At 34.8% G+C, this 22,632-nt stretch overlaps 1 protein-coding gene across 1 annotated transcript; it reads left to right on the forward strand.

Moving 5' to 3' along the window:
- Nucleotides 1-11,296: 11,296 nt before the first annotated feature.
- LOC123529431 (ubiquitin thioesterase OTU1-like) lies at nt 11,297-18,411 on the forward strand. The gene is made up of 2 exons (XM_045309759.2): nt 11,297-11,424; nt 17,282-18,411. The coding sequence occupies exon 2, from the start codon at nt 17,287-17,289 to the stop codon at nt 18,199-18,201; it is 915 nt and encodes a 304-aa protein (XP_045165694.1). The 5' UTR covers nt 11,297-11,424; nt 17,282-17,286; the 3' UTR covers nt 18,202-18,411.
- The last annotated feature ends 4,221 nt before the right edge of the window (nt 18,412-22,632 follow it).

A 22,632-nucleotide genomic window follows, 5' to 3' on the forward strand; every position in this document is an offset into this window, starting at 1 on the left:
CCTTACAGGTGGCATAACTCTGGAACCCATAATGGAATCTGGCCAGTTCAAGAAAGGAACCAAGATCTTATGGTGATACAAGTTGTGTGCAAGTCTGATAAAAATCAAATCATAAATAAAGCTGCTATTGTGCAGACAAGGTCAAAATAACTTATTTTGGCCCTTTCAGGGGCCATAACTCTGGAACCCATAATGGGATCTGGCCAGTTCAAGAAAGGAATCAAGATCTTATGGTGATACAAGTTGTGTGCAAGTTTGGTTAAAATAAAATCATAAATGAAACCACTATCATGCAGACAAGAAATTGTTGACGCACAGACGGAGGGACAGACGACGGACAAAGGGTGATCACAAAAGCTCACCTTGTCACTATGTGCCAGGTGAGCTAAAAATACCCACGGTGATGACACATAAAATTTGTCTTGAAGAGGCAAGAGGTTATGCAAATGGGATACTTTAGGTATTAATGCTATCACTGGCTGCAGAGTCTGCAGCACGCTTTGACATGATTAATAACTTTTAAAGGCACAAACAAACTGATACCTTTGTAATTTTGGGAGAATAAAGTTAAACGAAATTTGTATGCATTGAATTTTTGCTCAAAAATGCTTTAATGACTGCTCTCTTCTGTCATCCCTTTGAACTCTGCCAAAACTTTTATTAACCAATATATACTCATTTTCAGTTTGCACTTAAACTTACCCCTTCAAGTTTGTCGGGACAAAATTATATTGCCTTTTCGGCTTAACCATGAAACTTGTGCAATCACACATATTTAATGATGGTATCTTTAACAGTCATTAATCAATTAACCATTTACAATTATAATATATGAGTTTATAATTAAAGGGAAAGGCAATGTTGTTTTTATGTTAATTCTCTCTGCTAGATTTTTTTTAATCATTTAAAGAAGTGAAAGAATTTTCAAAATCGGCTTAAAAATGAGAATGTTATGAGTATTTAGGCTGAACACCACTAAATCCAGCTGTTCTTTATTTCATATAAAATCCACTCACTTCATAACGGTGTTTCGACATTTTCTAGCATATCAGATTTTCAGAGACTTATATTCCCATAAAGAACTAGATCGCTACTTTACAAAAACAAAAAGAAAAGGGGGTGTTAACTTTTATATAAGAAAACTACAGTTCGTTAAATACAACACGCTGATTTTACTACTTTTCGCTTCTTTCAATTTCTCTTTTCGTGACATTAAATTCTTACGCCGCCATTTTTATCTAGCAGGCAATAGGAACATGCCGATTTCATTAGAATGCAAAGTGATACATACTGAAACGCGGTAGGGTAAAAGTAAGCACGTTGCTGCCGAGAAAATGCACTAGGAAAGGAAAAAAGATTAGTACTATTTATATTTGGACTACTTGTGACTAGACCTGCGGAGGCTTACATTCTATTTGGTAGTGATCAGCCTATAAGAGAATTTTTTTGTTTAATTTTTTCATGAATTTGCATTCATTCTCAAGGTACACCTATTTCACAATGATTCTGCTTTGTTTTGGTGCAAAATATTGAGAAAATGTAGAGAAATGACAATTCATTACAGGTCACCCCCATCCCCAAAAATATGCAAAATCTAGCCCTGTGCAAGCAATATTTCAATTAATTTTACCTTATTCGTGGAATTTACATTTAACATCCATTTAATCGTTACAATGTTTGTCATTTTCATTCAGAAACATGCTAATTTCAATATTATTTAGAAAACTGAAGAGCTAAAATGCGAGAAAAGACATTTACTAGGCCCTAAAACGAACCAAAATAGTGCCACCTGGTCGAAAATTCTATCTAAATTCCAAAAACACAAGAAATTTAAGCGTTTTCAGCCATTTGTTACCGTTTTACATCATAAAGAATAGATTAATGGCATTTCCATTCATTTTCGAGGGGTTTCAGAAAATAACATGTATCATACATGTGATAAGTTCAGAATCCCAAAACTGGAGGTTTGCCATTTTTCAGCTGGAGTTGGGGTCTCAAAACAAAATAAAGCGCGCAGACACAAAACTAGGGACAAAATCCAACATTTTAGGCCACACAATGAATCTGATCTGAATTTTGACAGAGTTATGCCACTTTTTAACTAACATTTTTTGGTTTTATATAATGTCCAGTATATGTGTTACATTCAAAGCTATTGACTATTATGCCCCTTTTACTCACAAAGCTTAAATTCAGAGTCAGTCACTGTCACTGAGAAAAGTCGACCATGCTGTCTTACAGAAGCTCACTCTTGTTCTAACTTTAAACTTTCTTAACAGATTAAATTTGTACAAACAAAGTCTCAATTTAGGTCTGAAATGGTGGTGAACATGCATTAACATTATTCTACTCGAGGACTCTAAATTGGTCTGAACACAACTCATAAATTATGTAAATTCCTTACCCCACCCACTTTCGTATAAAAACACTGATCACTAATGATTTTGACATGAAAAACAGAAAACTGAAATGCATCAACATGTATATACCCATACCAAAATAATGTAGATTGATGTTATCAAATAAATGTGTGTTTTCATCCAATTTTAAATGAAATAAGTCCGAGTTTAGTAGCAAATTATTTTGGTAAACATTGGAAGAAAATGGCGTAACTGCATAAGGGGAAATAACATTTCATGTTCTAAAAACAGTAATGGCTTGGTTTTTCCAACAATTATTTATGTGATTTTATTACCGAAGAATAATCTAAAATTCATTTCAGCTGGGAATTATTTCTTATGACTGGGAGTTTTTTTGCTTCAAATTGGTAAAAAATCGAGCCTAATTGGCATTGATATTCGGCCCCGTGAGACAGGTGGAAAAGGCCCTGCTTGTCTAATCCCTTATCAAAACAAACAATTAATCATGTTATCAGAATTCACCTGTGAAAAAACAACTCTTTCCTCCAGCTACATGGGTGTCAAACATGTATAATACACAACAGTCGTTGACACTTTGATTTACTGTGTAAACATGTTTGGCACTCCTCGGTAATTATCATCCCAGTCATAATACTGATTTTAATTTTGAAAAGCGGGAGAATTATGGTTTTGGTCGGGAGACGGGAGGCAAGGTGAAAAAATCGGGATTTTAACCCTCCCGCGCGGGAGATCACATGTATGACATGTCTTGCCCCTTATAGGCTGAACACCACTAAATCCAGCTGTTCTTTATTTCATATAAAATCCACTCACTTCATAACGGTGTTTCGACATTTTCTAGCATATCAGATTTTCAGAGACTTATATTCCCATAAAGAACTAGATCGCTACTTTACAAAAACAAAAAGAAAAGGGGGTGTTAACTTTTATATAAGAAAACTACAGTTCGTTAAATACAACCCGCTGATTTTACTACTTTTCGCTTCTTTCAATTTCTCTTTTCGTGACATTAAATTCTTACGCCGCCATTTTTATCTAGCAGGCAATAGGAACATGCTGATTTCATTAGAATGCAAAGTGATACATACTGAAACGCGGTAGGGTAAAAGTAAGCACGTTGCTGCTGAGAAAATGCACTAGGAAAGGAAAAAAGATTAGTACTATTTATATTTGGACTACTTGTGACTAGACCTGCGGAGGCTTACATTCTATTTGGTAGTGATCAGCCTTTAAATATTTGATAAAAATGGTGGCCATTTTGTTTCCATGGCAACAAAAAACAAAATGGCGGATTTATTAAATTTCTAGATATATATCTGAACTGTATTTACTTATTTCTGTAAAACAATTTCTCTACCTTTTCAAGCTATAATGAAAGAAATTACCATGTTTTATATCTTACACTCAAGAAATATATGAAATTAATCTATTTAAAAGGTTATTTGCTAAATAAAGAATCCTGCAGAGTGTAAATGACGTCATAAACACAATAAAATGGCTGCCTCCATGATCAGCTGTTTTCTTAAATTTCAAACTGCCATATCTTTTTCAATAATTATCCGAGAGCCCTGTATTTTCTGTTTACATGGAACCTATATTTTACATTGTGGCTTCTGCCTACGGAAGTGGCCCATATGCATGTACGATGTCATGAACTTATGACAGACTTGTGAATAGATTTTTCTTTTATATTTTTTGAATGCAATTTCCTAAACTAATAATACTTTTTGAGAAAAAAAATCAAAGCTAAAATTAACTCCACTTTTTAAACAACACTAAAAGAAGTTACAATAGCATTTATTAGCTCTTTTGACTGTGTTTCTTCAGAAGTTCCTGTCTGAGAGATCTTCATCTAGAGTAGATGTCAGGATGTAGATGTTAGGATATACCCATAACCGAAAAAGTAACATATATTAATCAACCATCATTATTGACTCTATCAGGTCTAGGAAAGTGGAGTATTTACAGATTATCTGTAAATTTACAGATAATCTATAAATTTACAGATTTTTCAATCTGTAAATTTACAGATCAAGTGTTTGAAAACTGCTAAAATTATATTTAGACACAAAATCGCAGCTTGAAATTAATTGATTTACTTATGGTATGTATAAATAAAGGTCAATTGTAACTTTCAGTCATTTCTGTTGACTTTGATTTTTCCTAAAATGCCAAAAACTCAGTCAACAAAAATGGCTGAAACCCACAAATGACCTTAATTTATGCATGTTGTAAATAAACCAATTAATTCCAAGCTGCGGTTTTGAGGATAAATGTAATTTCATCAGTTTTCATACACACAATCTGTAAATTTACAGATTGAAAAATCTGTAAATTTATAGATTATCTGTAAATTTACAGATAATCTGTAAATACTCCACTTTCCTAGACCTGTCTATAGTTTTACAACCATTTTACACTGAAAGTGTACTAGTAAATGGGTAGAATACATTAACAGAAGTAGAAGAGGAGTACAAGAACTCAAAAAGATTCTACAAGAAGATTCTACAAGACCAATACAAGTTCCAATACAAGAAAACAAGATTAGTTAGTTTAGACATGAATATTTTGTCGCGAAAACACATTATAAAGAGTAACGACTTGCAATCTTTATATCATTTCTTATCAAAAGTATTACAGATTTATTCTATTGTCCAGCTTACATACCATTCGTCATTATTTCATTCTCTGGTGAACAATAAGTTAACTAAATTACGCACAAATTGGCGTCCAGTTGTCACAGGAAGTGACAAATTGGCGTGATTGAATGTAATCAGAAAATATGTTCTGTTGAAATGACTAATAAGCGCATCACATCACAGGAGTCTGATTCTATAATATCTAGATCTAGATCTTCTATTCTAAAAATACCTGTATATAAAATATTTATATAGATCTAATGTTTATTTTGTATTTAGGGGGTATTTCTTAAACTTCTGGAGTCTTATTTATAGAATTTCAGACTCCTGCGGTCACATGAAATGAAATAAACTAAGAACAAACACAAAATACTTATTTTCGTTTGCATATTCTTACTTTCGAGAAAGTAACCCACGCATATATTTTAAACACGCTTGTTCATGTTTTAGGTCACAATAGCCTAAATAGTTTCCCCTATATATTCTATATAAAACTGACCTTTTTCAAAGAGCTACCAAACATAGCTAGACCCATTTCAGAGAACAAATCCTTACCTCATTTTAAAGAGTTATGATAAAACTGATATAAAATGAAGAGAAAAGTAGGGGTCATGTATCTTCTAAGAAAGATTTCTCTGGTCACATTTACTTACTGTAAACTGACATCAAAATCACACTGCTGTGACCTGGAAGTACTACTCATACTAAAATTGAGCTTGACTTCACCAAATACAACCTGCTCTCCCATTTTTCCTACCAAAATGTCAACAATACATCCACAATGAAATTTAAACAAAAACTAGCCTCAACTTAGATCTATGTTGCCATGCCAAGTGAAAAATTAGTGTTCAAATACCTGGCAGCCGTTACGCGACTAGACCAGATGGCTCCCACGCTGGTTCCTTTAGTTTAGTTAGGCCTTCAATGAAACGTTATATATTTTTTTAAGTGAATTAACTGAAATAGAGTATTTTCACAGGAAAAAGATATCACTTGTAAAAGACTATAAAATGGGTAAATTTAGTCAAAACATGAAATAGAATTTATTCATTTATTTATTTTGTCGGGTTTAACATCGCACAGACACAATTACAGGTCATATGGCGACTTTCCAGCTTTGATAGTGGAGGAAGACCCCAGGTGCCCCTTCGTGCATTATTTCATCGCGAGCGGGCACCTGGGTAGAACCACCGACCTTCCGTAAGCCAGCTGGATGGCTTCCTCACATGAAGAATTCAAAGCCCCGAGTGAGGCTCGAACCCACATCGATGAGGGACAAGTGATTTGAAGACAGCAACGGACTTTAACCACTCGGCCACAGAGGCACCTGTGTACAATAAGGACCATTTTGCCTCGAAATTTAGCGTCCTGAATGCTATACTTTGGATCTGAATTGGCAGGCTGAAATTGCCATGCAATGAGCACCCTGCAATAAAGTACTATGTAGGTCTGCATGTGATGGATCTCACTAAAAAGTGACAAGAAGCGAGACGAAGCGTCAAGAAGGTTTATTTTTTTTATTCTAAGTTACTTCTTATTTTTTAAAAAAAGACTGACGATATTTAAGAATGTATGACATTATGCCATTGAAAATATTTATTATTATTATTACATGACTTAATAAGACCAAAGAACAAAATCGTGTACTGCCGTATTTCTTGTCGCTTTCGGGCATGCATAAACAAAGGAAGCGTCAAGAAGGTTTATTTTTATTCTAAATTATTTTCAAATAATTTGAATGGTTGTTGATGTTATAGAATTAGCGTTAAGACATTATATCATGTAAAAAATAATTCGTTTTATCTTTTTTTTATCCAAGATAAAAAAAACGTTCACGTCTGTTGTTTTTTTTTTTGTTTTTTTTTTGTCGTTCTCGTGGTCCACATGCTTGCTGTAGGAAGCGCCAAGAAAGATTTTTTATATTCTGTGTTGTTTTATTAGCAAAAGATAAAAGATATAGAAGATATTTGTTTGTTTTAGTGTAAGATCGAAATAAATTTCACCGAGTGAACACTATAATGCAATATTTTCACGAGTGGCCCAGCCACGGGTGAAAATGTAAATTATGGTGTTCACAAGTGAAATATATTTTGATCATACACTGAAACAAACAAATTTTCTACTTATTTTATGCATTTTTAATGGTTTTAACCAAATTATATCCAATTTTCCGCGAACGTCATGTGCATCGCATTATGATGTCATAATGTCAGAATATAATAGAATATTGTTTTATTACCAATAATGGGTCACATTACATGACATAATAATCACATAATTAAACTATTTGAAGGAAATAATAATATTAGTAACACAAATAAGGCATGATTCGTATTGGTGCGAAAACAACTAACTAATGCTTAATAATTCAAACTGTGCATATTATAAGGCTACACCACCCAACAATTTATAGTATACCCAATAGGACTAACACCTAAATATGCAAATATACCACAAATGATATAAACTTCAGATGAAACAGTCTGTTATCACAATCAGGCAATATTCAAAGAATATTTAACCCCAAATCATCAAGGGGCTATCTATAGTTTTGCAGACAGCTGTCTATAGTTAAGCAGACAATTAATTAAATAACATTAAATGTTTATCTTCTATTGAACTAAAGATTAATAAAATATCAAAGCGTATTTATAAGGTATGTATGTCAGAATAATTCGTATGCTTGATATATTGATAATGTCACACATAAGCACAGATAGTGTTTGACTACCTTTTCATGCTGTAATTGCTATAATTATTATTGAATTGCTGTTAATAATAGGATTTGGGTCATTTGTGCCTGATTTGGGTTCACTGTGTCGATAGCTGGATCCTAGCATCACACATTATGTCATATATAATAGTTTTAACAATAGTTAAAGGGAACCAGATGTTTGATAGAAGAAGTACTCGTTGTAAAATACTATGTATAAATTTGGACCAATCAGAACACGTTCTATAAATAGCACCAATCAAAGCTCACGTCTGCTAAGGAATAAATAGGTAGATGGATGACAGAGAGCTCATTCTGTATCAAGCGATCGAAGAAGACACATCGAGGATTCAACTAATAATTTATCCCAGTACCTTGAGGAAGTTATTGCAACTACACTGTCATGGCGGATAAATTATTAAAAAGAAGACGCTCGAAGTTCATTTGCAGAATTTCAACAAGGTTTCGAGCAATAGGGCCAGCGCATAGGAGTTTTACCTTAAGGGTAGTTCAATGCTATAGACGATAGCAAATATAGGCTGAGCATCGGAAAGCTGAGACAGAGACCCAAAGTTTGGTAATCTACTGAGATAGTAGGAGAGTTCCAGCTTATAGACGGTTCAGCGTTATTGGCGAAGTACAGCCAAGGCATCGGGATATACCTATATGGTAGTTGAATGCTACATATGATAGCATATAGGCGCTGAGCATCCAGGAGTTAGGACCATCATTTAGAGTTGCAACTTAAATTAAGAGGACAGAAGCCGAGCATCTATGCGATAGGATTGTATGTTGTTAATTCAAAGACATTGTCTGACGGGAACTTCAACAAAAAACCCAGTCAAGTATAGAATCTCCAGTCTATAGGAGTTTGAGCTAATTATTGTTGATTGAAGATTGTTAGTTTGAAACATTTAGTGATTAGCCTGATCCCTGAAATTATCTAGCTCATAATTGAAATCATTTAAGAATCATTGGGACACGAATCATTTAGGCAAGGTAGCCAGACGAAAGTTTTATATACGAGATATTTGGTCTCACCAGCTATACGTTTTAACAAAGGACATTCTTTTTCGTTTGTCAGCTAGTCTAAGACATAGTCACCTTAGCGATAGGATCCATTTTATTGTTCAAGATACTAAAGGTACTTCCCTGGCTCATATAACTCGTATCCTAACAATGCATTATATCATCTATATAGTATTGCAGATGATTTTACATGTGAAAAAGATTGTGTAATAGTATAGTAAAACCTGCAAGTTATCATTATCAATACTAAAAACACAAAACTTGATAAAGACATCAGATTGTTATATGTAACTTATACACAAATACTGGATGTTATAAAGATCTTGATTATGAGATATTATTTAAATTCCCATTGCAAAAAAAAAAAAAAAACCTGCGCAGTTCGTTCCGCAGAAGCCATCCAATAAACAACTCTTGGCAAATAATGTCATGACGTCAGGATATCTTTATAGAAAAACTTTAAATAGTTCTATTACCACGGGTATGAAACGTTGCCTGCGGCACAAAATGTGCCGCACTGAAATGAAGGCATCGGGCTTCCGACGGCGCAGGCATTGCGCAGGATGTTTACAAGAATAACGAGCACGGTGAGTAAAATTGAAAGTTTCTGGTTATTGTCTTTTTACAGTAAAACCTTTTTAGAAATCGGGGAATGCAGCGGGATGTAGTTGTGTCTGTCGACAAATCCATGCCCAGTTTGGGAAGAAATATGTAATATTGTTATTTTGCGCGTGTTTTTCATCGGATACAGTAACGTGAAAATTACAAAAGCAGTGAATATTCCGAGTCATTTCACCTCCTGCTGAAAAAGAAATGATGTATTTCTGTTGTATATATATATAAAGACATGATATCTGATCGATTGAGAAAAGAAACATGTCAAGGAAAAGGCATATCCACTCGTTCTGCTGACTTTTCAGTCCAGTGCCGCAGGCATCTCGATGGTGCCGCAGGCATTGTAAGGGGCGCAGTCATCTTGAATACTATTATAGTCAGTTGTGCGTGTAATTTCGACCATTTTCACGTTACTGTATCCGATGTAAAACACGCCAAAATAACAATATTACATATTTTTTTTACAAACTGGGCATGGATTTGTCGGCAAGACACAACTACATCCCGCTGCATTCCCCGAGTTCTAAAAAGTTTCACGGTAAAAAGATAATAACTAAAAAACGTTCAATTTTACTCACCGTGCTCGTTATTTTTGTAAACATCCTGCGCAATGCCTGCGCCGTCGGAAGCCCGATGCCTTCATTTCAGTGCGGCACATTTTGTGCCGCAGGCAACGTTTCATACCCGTGATTACGTTTCCTGATTTCTTTTACATTTTATTATGATAGAATGTAAATATTTATGATCCTGTTATCATTTTCATACATCTATACATGTACTGAAGAACATTTTGCAAGGAATTTTCTATCGTTTATAAATTATATTATTCGCATTCAAGTGCAGTTCCGTACCAGTGAAAAATAAAATGATATTTTATTTCACTGATAAATTTCAGTATTTCACTGAAGAGCATAAAATAAAAGGGTAGATTTCTCGGAAGCACACTGTAATAGAAGCAAGAATGACTGGTAATTTTCAGTGTCGCTTCTTTATCGCTAAAATCCGTCTGATTCCCTTCCTAAATTCCTTTTTGTTTAGTTCTGCCCATTGTTTTCTCGTTTGGGGCAAACCCTTTACTTTATCTGGGGACCAAACGCCGCTCTTCATAGAATTACACGCCTCAACACGTGTATCGTTGAAGGTTCCATGTTCACCGCCGTTTGAATACATCTGCGGATGTCACTAAATTGCTTTTTGTACTTTTAGCATGTGTAAATGTTGAGTTCTGCTCAACCCGGGGCTAGAGGGCGTGGACGGTAGCATGAATTTCCACTACCGTCCATGAACAGGCTCGATCAAACCGAGCCTGCAACAATTTCGTTTTTGCCGTGTTGAGCGACCTGTGAAGTTTCCACTTTTTTCTATTTGATCTTGATGTTTTACGGTGACACATCTCATCAACGTTTTCTCACCGCGCCTGCGCCAAATGTTTGGAGCTTATAATTAATCCAACTTTTTAATACTTCTGATAAATGAATCCACAGGATATTCTGAGGTCCTGTAGCTCTGAATGAGATCGCATGGTAGTGAATTCCAATCGCGTAGCGTGTTAGGTATGAAACTGTACTTATAAACGTATGTCCTAGCAGACATAATGTTAAAATGTTCCTCATGTTTGTTCTCAGTAACACGTATAGATTTAACTAGATGGTCCACTGGTACTGACGCGGTGTTATTTTAACCTTTACAAAGTAAAATAAGACGACTCTGTTTCCTTCTTTCCTTTAGATGTTTTAACTTTAAATCGTTTAAGATCCCAGTCATGCTTTCTAGGTCAAAGTTGTAATTTGATGTGATAAATCTTGCTGATCGCTTTTGTACCGCTTCATTTTTTTTTTTTCGTCTTGTCTCTTTTTAGTGAGACGACGTGCGGTACACTCGCGTTGCATCATGTTTTTTTATTCGCAACCTCAAATGTGTACAGATACAGACCGTCAGAAACCGGCAACTAGCACTGCTAAAGGTACACATAATTGGATGACGTTTTACGAACACAGATGCAGAAGACAACCGGATTCTGTGCATATAGATGTCTATACATGTTGAGGTTATAAAGTTTTTATTAAATGTTTTCCTTCAAATTATATGTGTCAAACTTGGTGCAGATTGTTTGTATGACTCTTTCTCGTTACTCTGAATCTGAGCATTCTCTTTGCTCATAGGGCCAGCTACCCATGAATCCCGACGTCATAATGTTCTCGACGAATTCCAGACGTTTCACCCCCAAGACTTTGTATGACTCTTTCACATACATGTCATCACAGACACTTGGGGATCAGAACCTGTCCCCCCTCCCAATCCGCCCCTGCCAACCTTCCAACCAATATATTTTCACTTTTTAAATCAAACTGAGCACATGTCTTGATCATACAACAACTTCTGTTACCATTTCAATATGTTTAAAAAATCTCCCATATACTATCAATGCTCAGAAAAACTAAAGACAACTTACTCCGAGCGTTTTCAACACAAAATAGCTTGTCCAAGGAATAGGAGAATAGATCCCAGCTTGATGTCAAATTTATTAGACAGAGCCGGGACACAGACAATATCGTTAGCGGTTAAAATAAAAATACTCGCTCATGACGTCAACTGCTGCGGTGGCCGAGAGAGTACAGACGCTCGTTCTGTGAGCTGATTTTTGGGCACGGCTCCGGGTTCGCTCCGCGCTATGGGCTATCTTTTTTTTCTTTTTTAAAATATTTTTTTTTTATATCTTGAGAATATAGTGTTTAAAAAGAAAATGAAAATATTATATTAAAAAAAAAGAAAAAAAGAATGCCCGAAGCGCGGAGCGAACCCGTGGCCCTGCCCAAAAAATTCTTTCAGAACCAGCGTCTGTACTATCTCGACCATCGCGGCAGTTGACTCTCTAAGCAAGTATTTTTATTTTAACCACTAACGATATCGTCTGTGTCCCGGCTCTGCGTAGTAAATTTGACTGCTCAACAGCAAGCTGGGATCTATTCTCCTATTCCTTGGACAAGAAAATCGTGTTTACATTGCGAAGTAAGTTGTCTTTAGTTTTTTTGAGCATTGATAGAGTATGGGAATTTTTCAAACATGTTGAAATGGTAACAGAAGTCGTTGGATGATCAAGACATGTACTCAGTTAGTTTTAAAAAACAAAAATATATTGACTGAGGGTTGTCAGGGGCGACATGGGAGGGGAGGGGTGCTGACCCCCAAGTGTCTGTGCATGTCATAATACAAAATTGATTTATTAGCACCTAAAATAATGCAGTCAACACCTATCAACTATTAGGGCTGTCATTGATTGGGTCTTAGGCATATCGACGATACCGATATATCAGAGGACAAATATCGACGATACATTGATATATCGATTATTAAGTTAGATTAACAACCTATTTGTTCATATGCTTACTATATACCTTTCTGTAAATGCTATTTTTAGTTTTATTGCCTACTTTTCATATTCTGTTTGATTGTGTTGAATTTATATTTACTGTATGAAATAAAAGAAATAAATAAAAATTAATAACATCTTCCATTTTTATTTTGCCTTCACTCCTCTTTTGCATTTTTCCAAACTTACAACTTTGTGAACTTCGGTTGTTTTTGAGGGTTTGAGGGTTTTTCTTGATAGTTTTTTCTCTCTGTAAAATATCGATTTTTGAAAATAGGAATCGATAATCGATCGATTAAAAAATATCGTTGATACATCGATATCGTTTCTATCGATGACAGCCCTATCAACTATACATGGTTATTCCATAATTGAGCTCTGGGCTTAATATTAATAGGTGTCATAAACCCATTAATCACCAGTAATAAGGTGTGAACATTTGTGAAGGGAAAATCTTTTCTTCTATACAATCAAAATTTGTGTAGAATGAACAAAATCCTGATCAGAGTTATAACTTTATTTATAAAACATTAATACAACATCAGAACAGTCACAACTGCATATTTACTAACATATCACACTATTAATTCACTGTTCATCGTTTTTAGGTAGGAACTCGCAGACATACCCCCTGCGCGGTAGCTGTAAAAGACATATAAGAAATATTTATAAGAGATAGAAATCACAAATTGTGCATAAGTAGCTGAAAAAATATAGTAAGAGAATGATATGACTGAAAAGAATGTTAATACCTTTTTACACAAACTATAAATAATAATACCTTTTTACACAAACTATAAATAACTTTCTGAAAAACATCTCTTATGATGCTGTTGCTGGAAAAAATTCAGAAACATTTTTATCAAGACAGTTAAATAGGTACTAATAGTATGAACATAATCACCTGTCCCAAGCTGCGAATACCCTGGTTTGCATGGACCTATACTTTTCCCGCTGCATCCTACAGTAAGCCCAACTCCGACACCAACCTTACCGAATTCCCTGATTCCTCTGCTTCTTCGAACAACACCTTTGTCAGGACACAGAATGGCGGAGAGTCACCAGCCCTCTGGTTCAACCGTCTCAGGTCTGTGCCAGACTGCCATCCTAGAAAAGTTGTCAAAAATGTAGCATAGATATATGTATTTATAATTAAAAAAGCATTTTTATTAAATTATTTTATATTTAAAGTATTAAAAGTTTGAAGTCAAATCATAGTGATGAGCCCAAATATTACAATGAACAATAGCTGTCGGTAGAATATTTTGTTATCTTAATTTTGATTTTTTGTCACTAATACAGATTTCCTCATGGAACGGCCCATATTTCTTCATTATATCGAGATTTCTTGTAAAATGATTAAAATCATCTTGTTTGACAAAATGACCATCTCAAACGTATTTTAGAATGTTGAAACTTCAATATGCTTGCTGCAATAAACACCAATCTGTTTTTTTCTTTCTTTATAATTGATAATGACGCCTTAATATGTAACTTTAATACATTGAATATTTGATCAGAAAAATATATGAATTCCCCCACCATCAGGCATCTGTAGCAAATTTTGATCATGTATGACATCATTAACGCTTGAATTTGATATTGTTTAAACTTGTGCATCTATCTTTATGTTTACTGCTGGATATATACTGTTATGAATAACTTTATTAGAAAATCCCCATATTGTATATGTAAATGTATACTTGGGTAGTAATTAAGAAATCTGTCTGTCTGTCTTTTAACTCTGGTACTTGTAAATAAATATTTATCATTTATTTCTCATTTGTTTTTACTAATCAGTTCAATACATACAGAATCTCTTGATTGAATTAAACACCTTTATTGTAATCTGTTCCTGTTATAACACATTATCTATGTATTTAAATATATAATTTTTAAGGGGGGTGTTTTGACCTGGTAATTTTTGGAAGGGGGGTGTCTTGACCAGAAAAGGGGGACGTTTTGACCAAAATGGGGGGTGTTTTGACTAGGGGACGTTTTGACTAACATCCGTATTCTCGAGCTATTATGGAAATGGACGTTGATACCGTTTTCTAATTTCTGTCGCAGTGTAAAAAGTTGTTGGTTATTTTAACTTCATTTTAAATATATTTTTAATGAAAGGATAAAATGCAAGGAAATAACAGTGATTAAATTGATGGCAGTGGCTACGATTACAGTACCGTAATCCTAGCCTTCGATTCTCGGATTACGGAAGTTCCGTATTCCTAGACAATCCTATGAGGATAGGCTAGGATTACAGAAGTATGTAACAGGCATCAAGTATCTGTTAGAACATGCATAAATGATGTTGTAAACTTACTTATTTCACTTAAAACAGCGATTTTTCATGCCTGTCGTAAATACAGGTGTTGATTTTGCCCGATTCTATTTGCACGGAAATCTAAAGTGATAGGCAAAATCAAATCATAAAATTTAAAGTATGAAATATTTTTTTTTTAAATCGTTTTGAGCTATCTGACATTAAGAATATAAACCACGTTTGTCTGTCAATTTCAAAAATAAATAAATAAATAAATACATGTAAATAAATAAATAAATAAATAAAAAAAAAACCATTTAGTATGGTTTTGGAAAGAAAAACATATAAATACGGGCATTGATTTCGCCTTTTTTTTTTTTCGTGGAAAACTCGAGTGACAAACAAACTGATCTCATAAAATTTTAAGTATAGAATATTTTTTTTTTTTTTAATTTAACCCTCATATCTCTATACTGAATGTTACTGTGCAGCCATTAATATATCATTTAAGTTTATACTAACCCAAAATGGCGGATCAATAACACAAAATACACATAACATGGTAGGCATGAAAAAATCGCTATTTTCAGTGAAATATGTAAGTTTAAAACATCATTTATGCATGTCCTTACATATTTCCGTAATCCTAGCCTGTCCTCATAGGGTTGACTAGGAATACGGATCTTCCGTAATCCTAGAACCGGAGGCTAGGATTACGGTACCGTAATCGTAGCCACTGCCTAAATTGATACAGTACAGATATCAGAGTAGATTTATTATTTTTATTGATATCAAAGAACTATAAAATACACAGAATGGCAACTGGAGATAATCTAGCGTCATCTCTTGTTAAACTAGCGCGTTATGTTATTTCAAAGCATTTGCTGACTTGATTAATCATGATCAAATCAACAGACGCTTACTGAAGTATAAAACTGGCAGTACGGCTGGTGCGTAATAAACTGAATCGAGTCCGTTTTTGAAATGACAACTGTTGATTTCTCAGACTTCCAATCATAAATTCATTCTTTCCCCATGTAGAAAATACTAATAAAATTTAAAAAAGCACCATTTTCATTATAACAAATGATCTGCTAGAAAGTTATATTATTTCAAATCATTTGCCAACTTGATCAATTGTGATAAAATCAACATACGCTTACTACAACGAGATCTCATTCAGTTGTTGCGATATTTTGGGGAGATTTGCTCTATACCAGTATACCTTTCAAGTTGCCGATCTGTTTATTTTTATAGCTATTTGTTGATATTTATTCGAGGAAGGAGGGTTAGATCTATATTGCAGATGTTGGGCGGTCTGTCCGTAGACTAATTGGTTTCGGAATGATAACTCAGTAAGCTTGGGCATAGGATCATGAATGTTATTAGGGAGGTTGGACATGAAAAGCAGATGACCCTTGTTGATTTTGAGATCAGTAGGTTAAAGGTCATAGGGAACAGTTAACTGTTAAACCCTTTCTTGCTGATAACTCAAGAAGGTACGCTTGGGCCTAGGATCAGAAAAGTTGATAGGGAGGTTGGTCATGACCAGCAGATGACCCCTATTAATTTTTATATCAGTAGGTCAAAGTCACAGTGACCCAGAACAGTGAAATCATTTCTGGACAAAAACTTGAGAACACTTTGGCCTAGGAATATGAAAGTTGATTGGGAGGTCAGTCATGACCAGCAGATGACCCTTAATATTTCAAGGTCAGTAGGTCAAAGGTCAAGGTCACAGTGACCCAGAACAGTTAAATGATTTCTGGACGATTACTTGAGAACGCTTGGGCCAATGATCAGAAAAGTTAATAGGGAGGTTGGTCATGATCAGAAGATGACCCCTATTGATTTTGAGATTGATCAGTAGGTCAGAGGTTAAGGTCACAGTGACCCGGAACAGTTAAATGATTTCCAGATGTTAACTTGAGTACACTTAAAATTGGGCCAATGATCGCAAAACTTAATAGGTAAATTGATCATGACCAGCAGATGACCCCAACTGATTTTGAGATCAGTAGGTTAAAGGTCAAGGTCACAGGGAACAGTTAAACTGTTTCCTGATGATTACTCAAGAACTCTTTGACCTAGGATAAAAAAGTTGATAGGGAGGTTGGTCATGACCAGCAGATGACCCTATGAAAATTAAAACAGATTACTGAATGCATCAAGGGGGGCATTTCGTGTTTTACGAGTTCTTGTTTTATAAATACCGGTAGTCAATATATTCTGATATTATTCCTAATAATTATGTGTGTCTCTTTTTTGTAGAAACAATGGCATTGCACCTACGTTGTCAGTCCAAGGCAGGTCAGCATTACCTGACCGGATTGACTTTGTCTTCAAGTATTGGAAAACTTAAAGAGTTGATATGTGAGGCTACAAAAATTCCAAAGGATTGTATCAAAGTTAGACAAGGTTATCCCCCAAAAGTAATAGATCTCAGTTCAGAAAGTAAAGAATTGTCATCCCTCCCCTTCAGGTCAGGTGATACGCTTATTGTTGAGGAAGACTCATCCCTGAGAAAACGTCGAATAGAGCAGGTTGATAAAGACATTCAGGATCAGATTACAAATTCAGGGGGCATGTTAATGAGAAAAGTTGTACCAGCTGATAACTCGTGCTTGTTTACCAGTGTTGACTGTGTGATGAATGGAGGCTCTGTGGATTTAACAGCTGCTCCACAAATGAGAGAACTTATAGCAGGCATTGTAATGAGTGACCCAGGTATGTACAATGAGGCGTTTCTTGGAAAAAGTAATGCAAATTATTGTAAATGGATAATGAACAAGGAGTCATGGGGAGGGGCTATTGAGATCTCGATTTTGTCCAAGTATTACGATGTTGAAATTGATGTGGTTGATACTCAAACAGGAAGAATCGACAGGTTTGGCGAAGACATGAATTATTCTAAACGTGTTCTAGTGATTTATGATGGTATTCATTATGACCCTCTTATAATGGAACCATTAATTCCTGGAGAGGAAATCAAAACAATATTTTCCACCAAAGACGAAAGTGTTCTTGCCCAAGCCATGGAGATAGCTAATGAAGCAAAAGCATCTCGGCAATATACAGATGTTGGAAAGTTTACGCTCAAATGTCTCATATGCCAGAAAAATCTTATTGGACAAAAAGAAGCCCAAGAACATGCCAAAGCATCAGGACATATAAACTTTGGAGAATACTGATTCAGTTTGATTGTGTGTCTAGTTTTCTTACGAAATTTTTTAATATCAGTGGCTGAATGTAACACTGCGAATTACTCAAGGTGAACTGTTGTGATACCTTCATGTCCATCGGTATTAGTCATTGGTCATAAACAATTTCACTGAACATTGGCATTTTAGAGATTACAGTATTTTGTTTTGGTCAGTCTTAATAAAATTTGGTCAGAATGATTCTAGACGATAAGTCAGTTACAGAAAAAACCTTGTTAACACTCTATAGAGGTGATATTACCAGGTACATGTATCTATCTGAGCCATATGGAACTTTGAATGTCTGTTTAAATGAAATTTTTAAAACTGAGTCAAAAACAAGGTCACTTTGTAAGTTTGTCATATCTTAGAAAAACGTTGTTAGCACTCAGTAGACCATATTTCCTTCATGATCTGTGTGAAACTTTATCAGAATGTGTCTCTATCAAAATTAGGTTAGGTTCAAAACTGGGCATCTGGCATCTTGATCATCAGCTCAAATAAAAGAAAAACCCCCAAAAAATGTTTACACTGTAGAGGCCAGCTATATGAAACCTACATGTATTACTGTCTCTGGCTATGAAATTTAAGCTAAGATTGAAACTGGGCCATTTGGGGTCATGAACTAGATAAAATCAAACAAAACTTTTTGAACACTGTAGACCGCTGGGTAATAGATAAGTTGCCTATTTGCATAAATGCACAATCAGAATAATGCATATTAAAACACGCAATCAAGTAAATCCAAAATCTGCAATTTTTTATTTGACTTGGGCATACTAGAACTTGGTCAGATTCAGAGTCATACAGACCACGTCTACAGCATGTGTTATTGATCAATAATTATGTCACTTGAGGTGGTTTTTTTTTTTTGCATATTTTGGACTAAGTCAAAAGCCACAACTCTTTCACAGTGAAATATAAAAAAAAATCTCAAGTGCACAAATTCACATGCAGAATATTATTCCTACATGGTTCATGGCTCTAGGTAAAATATTTTTAGATGTATGCAACACAAACTTTAAAGCACTCTATTTGTATTTTTCTCAAAGTTAAGGACCATAACTCTGGTCTAGCTGAAGAAATCTCAAAAAAGAACACCAGGTGCACAGCTTCACATGCTATATAACAATCCTCTAATGTTTTATCACCAACTCAAATACTTTTCGAGATACAAATACATTTGTAACATACTTGTATGCCCATTATGAATATTTTTGACTTTTCAAGGGCCAGAACTCTGGTTTGACTGATAGAAATCCCAAACAAAAAGTTAACATTGTGTTTTAAGTAATTTTTTAAAAGTTCTAGTTTGATTTAGCCAGTATTCGGTTCAGTCCAAAATGATGGAGTTGACCAAGTTGACAATATAAAAGCTAATTAGTTACTCTATGCCATATTCTGTACTTAAAGTGACATATATCTTAAGAAAATCTCTTAGAGTAATGAAATCATATAGGAATATTATCCAGCATGTGAATTTGTGCACCTGAGTTTTTTTTTCACTTTGCAAGACCAGAGTTATGGCCCTTGACTTAGTCAAAAAATAAAGGTTTGTGATGCATGTATGTCAAAATGTACTTGACCTAGAGTCATAAAACATTTGAGGATTGTTTTATTATATAGCCTATGAAGTTTTGTATCAGGTGTTCTCCTTGGGATTGTACTCAGCTAGGCTAAGTTCTAAAAAGTTTGTGTTGCAAAAATCTTAAAAAATATTAAACCTTTAGTCATAAAACTATGTACAGTGACAGGAGTGGGGGCACCTGTTTCCTATGGACACACATCAAGTTTACACTATTGATCTCATATTTTACATGATATTAATGGAACTTTGACACTGTTTATCTTTAAGAAATATAAGTTAACAATGAAACTAGGTCAGCTAAAAAAACGACAACAACAAGTCACTAAATCAAATAATAGAAAAACACTTTTACATACTAAGAGGACACATTTTATTCTTGATCTCCATGAAACCTTGTCAGAATGTCTTTTTTATACAGCTTATGTCAAAGTGGAAACTTGATCATCTTTGGTAAAAAATTACTAAGGTTACAAATTAAAAACATAGACTTTGCCAGATCTGCATTAAGTATGGTCAGAATATTTGTTTGAATAAAATCAAGGTAATATTTGGTACGAGATCTTCTAGTTTTAGGTGAGCGATATGGGGCATTTTGGTCCTCTTTTAAGCTCACCTGTCATGTAGTGACAGGGTGAGCTTTTGTGATCATATTTTGTCTGTCATCCGTCCGTGGGTCCGTTCACAATTTCTTATGAACACGATAGAGACCACATTTTGCAATCAATTTTAATCAGACTTGCACTTAACTTGTATTGGCATAATATCTCAGTTCCTTTCGAAAACTGGCCAGATCCCATCATGGGTTCCAGAGTTATGGCCCCCTAAAGGGCAAAATTTGCTATTTTTGGCTTGTGAACATGATAGAGACCACATTTTGCAATCAACTTAAATCAAACTTGCACACAACTTGTATTGGCAGATCTCGGTTCCTTTCGAAAACTGGCCAGGTCCCATTTTGGGTTCCAGAGTTATGGCCCCTTAAGATTCCATCAGGAGTTCTAGAGTTACTGTCCCTGAAAGGGGCAAAATCTATTTTGACCCTTTCAGTCATATAGAGGTTTCATTTATGCTTTGATTTGATCAAACTTACACAGAATGATTATCTTGAGGATCGAAACTGGGTCATGTTGGGTCAAAAACTAGGTCATCAGGTCAAACCAAAGGAAAAGCTTGTTAACAACTTAGAGGCCACATTTATGACCATATCTTTATGAAATTTGGTCAGTGTTTATCTTGATGATTTCTAGGCCAAGTTCAAAACTGGGTCATACGGTCAAATCAAAGGAAAAGCTTGTTAACACTCTTGAGGCCATATTTATGATCCTATCTTCATGAAACTTGCTCAGAATGTTAATCTTAATGTTATTCCTTTGTGTCGTACCATCAAAATGGTAATAAACGGTGTAATTAATGATTATTTTGACCCGAAGCCTCACTTCTCCCTAATCTGAGAAAACTTCTCCCTATATTCACTGGAGGGAGAAGTCACTTCTCCCAATTTTTCTGGGCCAGCTTGAACCCTGTGATGATCCCTAGGCCAAGTTCGAAACTGGGTCATATGGGATCAAAAACTAGGTCACCTGATCAAACCAAAGGAAAAGCTTGTTAACAATCTTGTTCTTTAGATGTGCATGAAACTTGGTCAGAATGTTCGTCTGCATGAAATATCGAATGAATTTTTATCTGGGTCATGTGTGGTCAAAACCTAGGTCACATGGTCAAATCAAAGAATAAGCTTGTTTACACCCAGGGGGGCATATTTTTGCTCCAATCTTCCCGAAACTTTGTCAGAATGTTTGTTTTCATGAAATTTTGGAAGTTTGAATCTGGGACATGTGGGGTAAAAAACTAGGTCACTTGGTCAAATCAAAGAAAATGCTTGTTTACACTCTAGAGGCCACGATTTTTGGTCCGATCTTAATGAAAATTGGTCAGAATATTTGTCTCCATGAAATCACTAGGTAGAACATGTTTACCCTGTTATGGTGTGTTACTCAGGTGAGCGACCTAGGGCCATTAATCAGCTTAAGTCTAAAGACAGTCTTCCGTGCAGACACTGATACTTTGTATGTCAATATTATTTTTATAATACTCATTATTTATTACCTCTATTCCCCAGCAGGGTTGTCATGCATGTTTCTTTTTAGTTGGTGTCGCTAAGAGAATTCAATGCCATTCTTACTTAAAATTGTGAAAATAAGTGTTCGCTTAATCACTTAATCAATTCCTATCCATTATTCACCAAACTTCATCAGAATGTTTATGGGCATGTTATCTTGGCCAAGTTTTATAATCAACCGGATAGTATTTGTCATTCTAAAGTTATGTCCCTTGAATTAGATGAAATTAAGAAAAATTGCTCAATAAGTAACTAGTATATTTCAAAAGTAATTGTACATGTATACTTCTTATTCACCATTTCAGTTATAATTTTTGTCATTGTAACAAAATATTAGTAGATAGACCAGATCTCATTCTTAAGGGTGTACTCCCTACAGACAAAAAATTGAAATTGATGTTATGCCATTACTTGTGGTTCCTCAAACATGCAGAACTACCTTAAGTAATATTTTTCATGTTCATGAGAAAATTAGTAACTATTCTATAGAAGGTCAGCTTTCTGCAACTTCATTAAATGTATGCAAATAATTAACAAAATCTTCTCCCAGTATGATATATGAAATTTTAGGACTAGATAAAATCCAGTATATATTTACATGTTGTCCTTTGAAAATTGTTGTATTGTATGTTAAGTATTGATATGTTGACATATATATTCAGGTAGACTTTGTTATAGATGTTGTGTAACTACCGGGTATTTTTATGCCCCCGAA

The sequence above is a fragment of the Mercenaria mercenaria genome, chromosome 13, assembly GCF_021730395.1.
Source record: "Mercenaria mercenaria strain notata chromosome 13, MADL_Memer_1, whole genome shotgun sequence".
NCBI classification, from domain to species: Eukaryota; Metazoa; Mollusca; class Bivalvia; order Venerida; family Veneridae; genus Mercenaria; species Mercenaria mercenaria.